The sequence below is a fragment of the Fukomys damarensis genome, unplaced genomic scaffold, assembly GCF_012274545.1.
Source record: "Fukomys damarensis isolate Sample0158 unplaced genomic scaffold, DMR_v1.0_HiC HiC_scaffold_33, whole genome shotgun sequence".
NCBI classification, from domain to species: Eukaryota; Metazoa; Chordata; class Mammalia; order Rodentia; family Bathyergidae; genus Fukomys; species Fukomys damarensis.
This window is the reverse complement of record NW_022900945.1, coordinates 51,089,924-51,100,768: the sequence shown is the minus strand read 5'-3', so window position 1 is coordinate 51,100,768 and position 10,845 is coordinate 51,089,924. Positions and strand designations below refer to the sequence as shown.

Here is a 10,845-nt window from a genome sequence, read left to right as displayed (position 1 = left end):
TTTTTTTTTTTTTTTTTTTGGTATCGGGTCTTTTTCTTTTTTGAGGCATGGTTTCTCACTATGTAGTTCAGTCTGGCCCTGAACTCACTATGTAGCACAGGCTGGCCTCAAGCTCACATTGATTCTCTTGTTCAACCTCCCAACTGCTGGGATTACAAACAAGGGCCACCACACCCAGCTCTTTCCTTATTCTTATGACATACTTTTTTTTCTTCAGTTTCATGTGTTGATTTTTGTTTTTGTTTTTTGGTGCTGGGAATTGAACCCAGGGCTTCAAGCATGCTAAATATATGCTTTACCACTAAAATACACTCCTAGCCTCCATGTGTTACTTTAACGTTTTCATTCTGTTAGATAAATGATCTGTACCTCTCGTTCCACTTAAATATTCACCTAATAGTAAAGGTAAAGGCCAAAGCATTCTCTTTTGTGTTGTTGTTCAACATCATGGTTTCAGCACTTTCTTGTCCCTTTCAGGTAAGACTGTCTGTGACTTCCAGAAAGAAATTGTATCTGTCAAATGTATATGTCTTCCATCTCAATGTCCTTTAATTTATCTTTATGTATATTCACTATGTCCATAGTTCCTTCCCGAAAATTTGATTTAAAAATCTGTGGGTACCCTTGACCCTATACATACTTATAATTTTACTTAACAGTTTGAAGGCAAATTGTTTTGGGGGGTATTTAGTACATATATATATATTTACATCTGTTATATCTTTGGGGGGGGCAAATTGTTAACCCTCATGAAACCCAACCATGAATTAGAACTTGGGCCCTGCATTAAGATTAAGATTCCTGGATTTGAAAGAACACTGGCTGTAAGATATCTAGATTTATCCCCCAAGTCTGTCACGGCTGTGTGATCTCGAGCAAGTCATCTGCCCTTCCTTAGTGTAAGCTGGACTAGATGATACCTGAAGTTCCCTTCAGCTCCAAGAGATCACAATTAACTGCTTTTTCTCTTGATCATTTTCCCTGGTTTCTCATTTCATGCTCATGTTTCTGAAATGAGAGCCCCATTTTCTTTGGTTTTGAGTAATCATTAAAAAATATTCCTATACTCTGTGCCAAGAGGGCTTTAACTGGTTATGGAATGGGCAGGTGCTTTTCAATAGGTGCTGTCCTTCCCTTCCCTTGTATTTCACTGTTCTCCCTGTGGTTTGCCTGTCAGGAGAGCTGTCGCCAGGGCATTGTGCCCGATTGTCTGAGAGAGGGGACTGGAGCTGAAAAGACCTCCATGGAAAGGACAGAGACGGCTAAGCTTTCTGGGCAGTGGTGACCTTTGAGAGCCCTAGCCAAAACCAAGGGTGGGAAAGAGTGTTTCCTTTTCATGCTGTCTTTCAACAGAAGAATGAACAGTCTAAAAAGTCAGCTAAAGACAGGGCATTAGAAAAGAGCTTATGCTGCTTTTCAAACTCTGGCTGGTATACAAGGTCCTTGTTTTAGTTGCAGAGCAGATGAGAAAACTTGTTGGCCACTAGATTTTGAACACCTTGCTGGCAGGGACTGTGTGTTATTTTTTGCATCCCTAATGACTAGATTAGAGGTGTGCACCAATTAAGGGCTCAAATTTTTGCTTAATGAAAATGCACCGATCAGATCTCTTGCTTTGGGGAGCATAATTGACTGACACCTTCAGCTGCTGCCCCTCCTAGGTCCATCACCCCATATGTACTGAGGCCACGTTTGTGGTAATTACCACCAGCCAGTGCCTAAGCACAATGGAATATCAATGCATGGACATACTGGTGAGGAGTGGAATTCCTTTGTAATGAAGCCTTCCAATGGCTCGACCAAATTTTTTTGAAACTATACTACAGCGTGCGACTCATCTAAGCCTCCCTTCCTTCCCTCTCTTCCACATGTGCCCGACCTTCACTGTGATCTGAGGCATTTCCTGGCTGCTACTTCTTCTCTAAGAAACCCCTTGCATATCTATCCCATCTTGGTGTCTTCTTGGCAGACCTGAACTAATGTTACATGTTGGAATTCAGAGTAGGAGAAAGTTTGCACTGCAGGTTATCAGGGAACATGTGGGGTAATTTCTTTTTCTTTCTTATTTTGTTGTTATTGTTGTTTTTTTATTTTTTGAGACAGGGTCTCACTATGTTGTTGAGACTGAACTGGAACTCACTATGTAGCCCAGGCTGGTCTCGAACTCACAGTGATCCTCCTGCCTCAGCCTCCCGAGTACTGGGATTACAGGTGTGCGCCACCATGCCCAGCTATTAATTTCTTAGGAAGCTTTAAAGACGAAACCCTACAGTCAAAATGATCCTTTCCAGAGGCAAACTAATCTTATCCTTGTGTCTGTCAGATCCTTCAGTTTTGCTTCCCATCTGGTCTTAGCATAAAGGCCCTACTCAGCCTGGCCTCTGCCTCCTTTTGCAGCTTCGTCTCGAATTGTACTTCCCCCACTTTCTCTTGTTGTAGCCACATTAGCCTTCCTGTAGTCCCTTTCCTCACCACATTCCCTGCTGTCCCGGCCTTTGTACCGCTGTTCCTCATGCTCAGCGCTCTGTTCTCTCACTTCTTGCTACTGAATTCCCACTCACACCTCAGCCCCTCTCAGTAGCTTTCTTTGACCTTCTTACCTAGATCGGGTACTCCTCCTCTTCCTGCTACCTGCTCCTCTTTTATAATAATATCACAGTTAAAATGTTACATCCGATTTTTGAATTTTAATTTTTATTAGTTCATGTTTATAGTACATAATGATTACATTCATCATGGGGAGTTGGTATGTGTATGTAAGGGTTTGTTATTATTTTGTTTGTTACTATTATTATTTTGTTGTTATTTTGGTATTCTTTACCCTGTAGGCTACATTAAGAAAAGGAGCTCTGCATGTTTTTGCTCACTCTTGTAGCCTAGAACCCAGCACATAGTATAGCGCGGAGTAGGTACTCGATACTTACTTGTGGAATGATCAAATACAGTGTCAGGCGTGGAGGTTGATTTTGCCCTACTTACAAGTAATAAGTTAGCCAGTTACTGTTTCATGGATGCTAGGACAAGTCAAGAGCTCTCTGGGTCAGAGATAAAAGACTTATTACTGTGACATAGCAAATAGCACAAGCATCATATGCTCCCCTTGCCTCTCAAGTCTGATGCAGAGGGCTCAGTGGATGCTTGCACAGGCCATGGGTTACATCATAAGAAACACTGAGTGTGGGGAACCTGCCATTTTATTTTTTCAGTACCAGGCATTGAACTCAGGTCCTTGTGCTTGCCAGGTAGGCGTGGTATCACTGAGCTACTTCCCTGGCCCCTGTCTGCCATTTTATAGGAAGCAGAAGCAGGCTGTTCTTTGTCCCACAGGGAGGCATCATCTCATCCCTCCACATTTCGGTCCTGACAAATGGGCCAAGAAAAGAGCAGTTGGGCTTTGCAATCTTTCCATACCCGGCAAGGTGTGAAGGAACAGGGCAGACCTGTGGAGGAGTGCTCCCCAACATACACTTCGTCCCCAATTCTTTATACCCAGGCAAAACCTTGGCAGAGCATCAGTCCTGCCCCTACACACACATACACACGCACACACACACACGCACGCACGCACATACATCACCATCATCATCATCATCATCGTCATCATCATACCCGTAGTACTCCAGACTGTAAAGGGAGTCTGGCCTTTGGTTTGTTCACTAGAAAAATAAGTTTTAGGAAGGCTAAAGGTGCTGTAATAGTGCCAGTATTCCTTAAGCAGCAGTATAACCTATGGTTTAGGAATGTTGGCTATGGAACTGAGACCATGTGAGTTTGATACTTATTCTGCTATTTTCTTTCTTTCTTTTCTTTTCTTTTTCTTTTTCTTTTGATATGGGGGATCAAACTCAGCACCTTGCACTTGCAAGGAAAGCAAAGGAACCACTGAGCTAAATCCCCGGCTCACTTATTCTTCTATTTTCTATAGCCTTGACAAATTAGTTAATGTCTTTTTGTCTCATTTCCCTCATCTATAGAATGAGGATAACAAAAGTACCTGCATTATGTTTCTTTTCTCCTTCTTTTATTTTTTTAAGACAGGGTCTCCCTATATAGTTCAGGCTGGCCTTGAACTCACTATGTAGGCCTTGAACTCACTGTGTAGCCTAGGCTGGTGTCAAACTCACAGCGATCCTCCTGCCTCAGCCTCCTGAGTGCTGGGATTACAGATGTGCACCACCACACGTGGTAAAGTTTATTTTCAAATGGCTGAAACACTTAGGGAAATGCTTGAAAACAGTACATATTCAATAAGGTTTTTTTCGGTACCAGGGATCGAACCTGGGTCCTTGGGCTTGCGAGGCAGGCAGTGAAACCACTGAACTAAATCCCCGGCCCAGTAAGTGTTAGCACTTATTGTTATATATTTTTTTGTTGTTGTTGTTGGTTTTTTGAGACAGGGTCTCACTATGTACTTGAGACTGACCTGGAACTCACTATGTAGCCCAGGCTGGTCTCGAACTCATAGTAATCCTCCTGCCTCAGCCTCCCAAGTGCTGGGATTACAGGCGTGAGCCACCACACCTGGCCTTATTGTTATAGATTATTGTCCTAGGTCAGACAAACCAGGGAATAATCTACTTCATTAGGCTGTGATAATGATCTGTCGACCTTGGAAACTGTGTCACCGATATTTAAATTCTTCTTTGGTGTCTAGGACTAATCAAAGTGTAACTGGTAACTGGGGAGGGGGGTGTGGATACTCTGATCTTCCTACAAAGTTAACTTGATGTCAATCTGGGTTTATTAATTTAAATGTTTGTAAATAATGACAGATAAGAAGTTAAGGACTCTCACTGTAAGCGTAGATTACAGGTACAGTGCCACGTACAGGTGTTCATGTTGCGGAACTTACCTGTTCCTCTTCTTGTAGTGAATGTGGTGGAGGCACTGCAGGAATTCTGGCAGATGAAGCAGTCTCGTGGAGCCGACTTGAAGAACGGGGCTCTGGTGGTTTATGAGATGGTTCCTTCCAACAGCCCCCCCTATGTCTGCTACGTCACCCTGCCTGGGGGAAGTTGCTTTGGGAGTTTTCAGGTAAGAGTTGTGAGACAGTAGTAGTAAAGATAAAAGCTTGGGTACTACTAAGGACTTTTTTTTTATTGCTTTGGTCATTCAATCTCTGCTGAAATCATGTATTCAAGGACCTAAACCAATTCTGGGAAAATCATTCTGGCCAGCGTATGAGGCTCATGAGATCAATGAAAGAACTCGTTAGCTCACGAAAGCATGCTTTTCTTTCAGTCTGTTCAAACTCAAGCCCACTTTGAATTTGCACAGCTATGGATGTGCCCTTGCTTAGTGTATCAGACTACCGCAGGGAGTACGCACTTGCTTAGTACTTCAGACTACCTTGTTCTGGTGTGGCTTCCGTCCTTGCATCCAACTGCCTGCTGTCTCTTCTCAAGGGCCTAGAACGATAGTCCATGTCCCCAAGTATTGTTTCCTAGGCAATTAATAAAGAAAGCAATGTTTGAGTTCGCTAAGAGATCAAAGGGAAGAGACTGTGTGGTGGGAATACTGTAACATGAAGGAAATAGATTACATTCTGTTTGTTTGTCTGTTTGTTTGCAGGGCACATACCCAGGGCACATACTGGGCAAGTGCTCTACCACTGAACTGTGTGCCCAGGCCTGGGTTATGCTGCTTCTAAAGTCTTTTCTATTATTAACATTCTACGATTCTATGAAAGACTTAGATGATAAGAATAGTTGCTATTATGGGGCAGTGGGAAATTATTAGATACTAGTGTAAATATTGAAATAAAATATTTTTTTACTTTGTAAAAGGCAATCAGCCTTCTGTGAACTTAGAGTCTGAATAAGAATTTAGGGAAGGGGCTGGGGATTTGGCTCAGGGGCTCTGTCACCTTCCTTACAAGCGCACGGGCCCGAGTTCGACCCCCGGTACCCCCCCAAAAAAAAGAGAATTTAGGGAAGATAATAGACACATGTGTTCAGATTTCCACATGGTTTGTGTGACTGTTAGACAAGTTAGACCTCCTTGCTTTGTGCTTCCTTGGTACTGTATCCCGAACCTCTCGCAATACTTACTGTAATTCACCATAACTGACTGTCTCTTCAAGTGGACTAGCCTGTGTGGAGGCGGAGATTCAACCTGTTTTTTAAGTGCTGAGGTTTGAGGTCAGTGCCTCATACGCGCCGAGTCTACTTTCTTGTTCAATATTTTTTTTAACTTTAATTTATTGGTACATTCTAGGTAGACAGTACAGTTACATTCATTACTGGGATCTTGTACCTTTACATGCCAGGTCTTGGTTCTCATTTTTTCCCCTTGTCCCATCTTGTTCAATATTAAATCTCTACCATCCAATTCAGAGCCCCGCACATAGTAGGCACTTAGGGTTTCTGTTGCACGAATGAGAGCCACTGAAGTTCAGCTTCTACCTCAAAGGGAAATAGCCCCGAGGAATCTTCATTTTGCATCGGGTGACTAAAAGTTTCTCCTTGGAACCTTGCCCATTTCAGAGAAATAAATGTATGCCCTGGATGACTAATGTGTATACCTTCTCTTATTAAAGAATAAGATCTTTCCTTCTTTTTCCCACCTCATCATAATGTTCAATAATGATCTAATAATTTGATGATGGTGCCCATAATTGAGCCATTAGTCATTTGATTTATTTTCTGAAAGAGTAGAATTATCTATCTTGGCCTTTTCTAGCTTATATATCTTATATCCATTTTGGCAAGTGAACTTTTTCCTGGTAGTTTTCTTCACCTGAGACTTTTTCAGAAACAGCACTACAGAGTGGACAGCAGGCTAGCAACAGAAGCAGAAACAGAGAAACTGAAGAAGCAAAAGGGTTTAAGGGCCTGGTGGCGCAGGCCTGGGATCCCAGCACTCCACAGGCAGAGGCAGGAAGATCACTGGGAGTTCAAGGCCAGCCTGAACTATGTAGGGAGACCCTGTCTCAAAAAACAAAACAGGGGCTGGGGATTTAGCTCAGTTTTTCTGCCACCTGCCTCGCAAGCAGAGGGTCCCGAGTTCGATCCCCGGTACCAAAACAAAACAAACAAGGGCTTAGGGTAAATATGTAAAGCTCCAAAGAATATGTTAATCTCCATGTGCTGTCTCTGAGAGAGCTGTAAGTTAAAGTAAATTAGGTATCATTGATAGTGAGGATGGTTAAGTAGTGAAACATTGAAAAATTGCAGTATCACTCTCTTCCTTTCCTCTAACCACAGCCACAGTGACAAGGGGCACAGAGGCCCGTGAAGCAGCCAGTGAAGAGGAATTATAAAGGAATGCTTGGTGGCCAGGGATCTTGAACAATTTAAGACTTCTGAAAATTAGACTTTGTCTGTGACATCTATGTCAGATACAAATAAAAGCATGAGTTACATTTTAATTTTTTCTTTTCTCAGGTCAGCTTTCCTTGCCTCTTTTACTTGCTTCCACTGGCGGGGGGAGGGGGCAGGGGGAGACCATAAATGTCTTCTTCAGACTTAGACCCTGTTCAGGGAGAGCCGCTTTGGCCCACTGCATTGCTGGGGAAAATGCCTGTTCACAGCTAAACCTGCAGTCTGAGACCTGGATGTCTGCCTCTGATGGAGACCAGAGGCCTCCTCTGCTGGAGCGGCTTTGTTCCAGTCTTGGGTTATGTACAGGAATCCAAAGAAAACCTTGCCTGTCCACAGAACAAGAGAACAAGACACAGATTTCCAACAAGCTGGCCAGAATCTGGCTTTGGGGTAATTAATTCTGTTGACAGTTTAAACAGAGGTATTTTTCATGTCCAGTGGTTATGTGCTGACTTCAGCAGCCCTCCTCATTCTGCATTCAATTTTGGTATGAGCTGTGGCTGTCTCCAGTTCCTTAATGACTTCAGGATGTTGAATCAAGACTGTGTTTCCAAAAATCCCAGCCATTTTACAATAAAGAACTTTACAAAGTGTGTTGAACATAACTGATTTATCCAACAAGTGTCCAGATGCCTTCTATCTCTTGCGTTTCCCTTCCACTGTTCCGTCTCTCTCTCTCTCTCTCTCTCTCTCCCTCTCTCTCTCTCTCTCTCTCTCTCAGACGCATATGTACACATGCTCTCATTCTCCTCCCTCCCTAGTTTTGCCCCACAAAAGCTGAGGCCCGGAGGAGTGCAGCAAAGATTGCACTAATGAACTCCGTGTTCAACGAACACCCTTCCCGCAGGATCACTGACGAGTTCATCGAGAAGAGCGTCTCTGAGGCCCTGGCATCTTTCAATGTAAGTAACCTGGAGCTGGGAGGAAGGGGTGGGAAGGACGGGGGACTGGCTAAGGAGCGTAAGTTCTCATTTCCTTTTCTGTCTACACCTCAGTTCTTTCTGTTTATTCTGTCGGTTTTCTGCATCATGTGTGCCATGTTTCAAGTCTTTGATTCTATAATTCTTTCAGTCTCTAATTCTGTGACTGGGTTTATATTTTTTGTTGTTTTGTCTCGTTCATTGTATTTCTTGGGTGTCTCGAAGCCTTTTTTGATTCAAGATTTATGGAGTTCTAGAGCTATTCAAAAATTCAAGTTACTCAGCTTCAATTTTGCTTTTGGTGATTTTGGTTTAAAACTTTAGTCCCTTAGTGTTCTTTTAAAATCTAATCAATTAACTAATCAATTAATTACTTTTTAATTTTTTAAAATTTATTTTTGCAGTACTGGGGATTGAACCAGGGCCTATCCCACCTCGCTCCCCTTTCTGAGACAGGCTCTCACTAAATTGCCAAATTCCCAGGCTGTGCTTGAACTTGTGATCCTCCTGCCTCAGCCTCTGAAAGTGCTAGGGTTGCAGGCATGTCCCACCATGCCTAGATACGATATTTAGCTATCTGTGCCTGATTTCTTTCACTTAACGTATGGTCTCACATTCCATCCATTTTCCTCCAAATGACATGATTACATTTTTTTTGTGGCTGAATATATATATAGATATATAGATATATATCTATATATATTGAGATGCAGTAAAGACTCATGATTGATTTTTTTTGTTTGTTTGTTTTTTGAGATGGGGGTCTCACTATGTGGTTGAGACTGACCTGCACTATGTAGTCCAGGCTGGTTTTGAACTCACAGCGATCCTCCTGCCTCAGCCTCCTGAGTGCTGGGATTACAAACGTGTACTACCACGCCCTGTCTCATGATTGATTATTGACTCATGATTCCAGCCAGAGGTTAAGGGAACCACATCTGATATATTTCTTGCTAGTAAGGTGACTCGTCATCATGTGGTGAGAGAGAGGGAGCTTTTGAGAACTGGGTTGTTATTTTGTTGTCATTGTTGTTTGGTTGATTGAGCAATGTTTGCGTCTCTTTTTTCAGTACCGGAGATTAAACCCAGGAACATTCTTCCGTTGAGCTACATCCCTAGTTCTTTTTATCTTTTTTATTTTGAGACAGAGTCTCTAAGTTTCTAAATTTCTTAGACTGAACTCAGACTTGGGATTCTCTTGCCTCAGGTGTGAACCAGACAAGAGTATGTGCCACTGTTTTTATTGTTACTTGTCTCTTCCTTCTGTTGCTTTGTCTTATTAATAGAAAGCCCTTTTATCATGTCGTCTTTTTTCCTTTTAGGAATTGGGAGGATCATTTATTTACTTTCTTTAAAAAGAACATCTGGGCCGAGTGTGGTGGCGCATGCCTGTAATCCCAGCACTCAGGAGGCTGAGGCAGGAGGATCACTGTAAGTTCGAGACCAGCCTGGGCTACATAGTGAGTTCCAGGTCAGTCTCAACTACATAGTGAGACCCTGTCTCAAAAAAACAAAAAACAAAAGATGAAAAGAGCATCTGCTTTTTCAAATCATGATGATCATGATGGTAATAACCACAGCTAACAGGCACTACTTTCAAAGTGTTTTACATGTATTTGATCTCCTTTGATCATCACAACAATCCTATGAGGTGGAAGTACTATTTTATTCCTGTTTTACAGATGAGGAGACTGATCGCAGAAGTGAAGTTTGATTTACTTTGAGATCGTGAGTGGTAGAGCCGAGATCAGAACACAAGCACACTTAGCTGAGAGTACATCTCAGAAATTAACGCTGCCTTCCTCCTTCTACCCTACAAATTCACTGATAAGGTGATAGAGTCAGGCCAGTTTTCTGTTTCTGTTCTTTGTGCATTTAGTTAAGGTATAATTATATAAACTGACTTGCTTTATTTATCTGCTTCATAGATTGTCGAGCACTTTAAATCATAAGTTGCCTTTCCTTCTGTTACTAAGAACCTGTTTTTCTCCCATCATTCTTTGTCCTAATCAACAGCATCGTAAGGAAAAAAAAAATTTTAGTCAAAGCCAATTAAAACCAAGAAGTACATTTTCCACTCTTAAGTCACCTAATGATACTATAAAATTGAACATTAGTTTCAGTTATAGAAAGCAGGATGTGCCGTGAATTTATTGTGCTGAAATTATGGTTCTACCAATTACATAACTTGGAGCAAGTGTCAGTTTCCTCATCTGCAAAACAGAATAAAAATCATATTTATCACATGGAGTTACTGGATAAAAAAGATATTAAAGCACTTAGCACGTTAGCTCTTTAGATGCCCTGGATACAATAACAGAAAAATCTCACTGCAAGCTGACTTAAGTAAATAAAGGAAGGAAATTTATTATCTAACATGAGGGTAAGTGCAAAAGTAGGATAAATATCAGGGCTAGTTGATTGGGTAGATTAAGAATGTCATCGTGTAAAGCTGGGCACAGTGGTGTGTACTGGTAGTCCCAGAAACTTGGGAGGCTGAAGCTAAAAGATCACGTGAGCTCAGGAGTTCCAGAGCAGCTTGGCAATGTGGAGGGAGGGAGGGAGGGAGGGAGAGTAAGAGTGACAAAGAAGGAGAGGGAGAG

At 42.1% G+C, this 10,845-nt stretch overlaps 1 protein-coding gene across 1 annotated transcript in view; it reads left to right on the top strand.

Annotated features, from left to right (window-relative positions):
- The window catches only part of Lix1l (limb and CNS expressed 1 like), a 22,848-nt gene that overhangs the window by 4,987 nt on the left and 7,016 nt on the right, over nucleotides 1–10,845 (top strand). Inside the window, exons 2-3 of the mRNA XM_010629536.2 lie at nucleotides 4,871–5,034; nucleotides 8,084–8,224. Coding sequence (XP_010627838.2) covers nucleotides 4,906–5,034; nucleotides 8,084–8,224 — 270 coding nt within the window. The 5' untranslated portion in view covers nucleotides 4,871–4,905. The remainder of the gene's footprint in view (nucleotides 1–4,870; nucleotides 5,035–8,083; nucleotides 8,225–10,845) is intronic.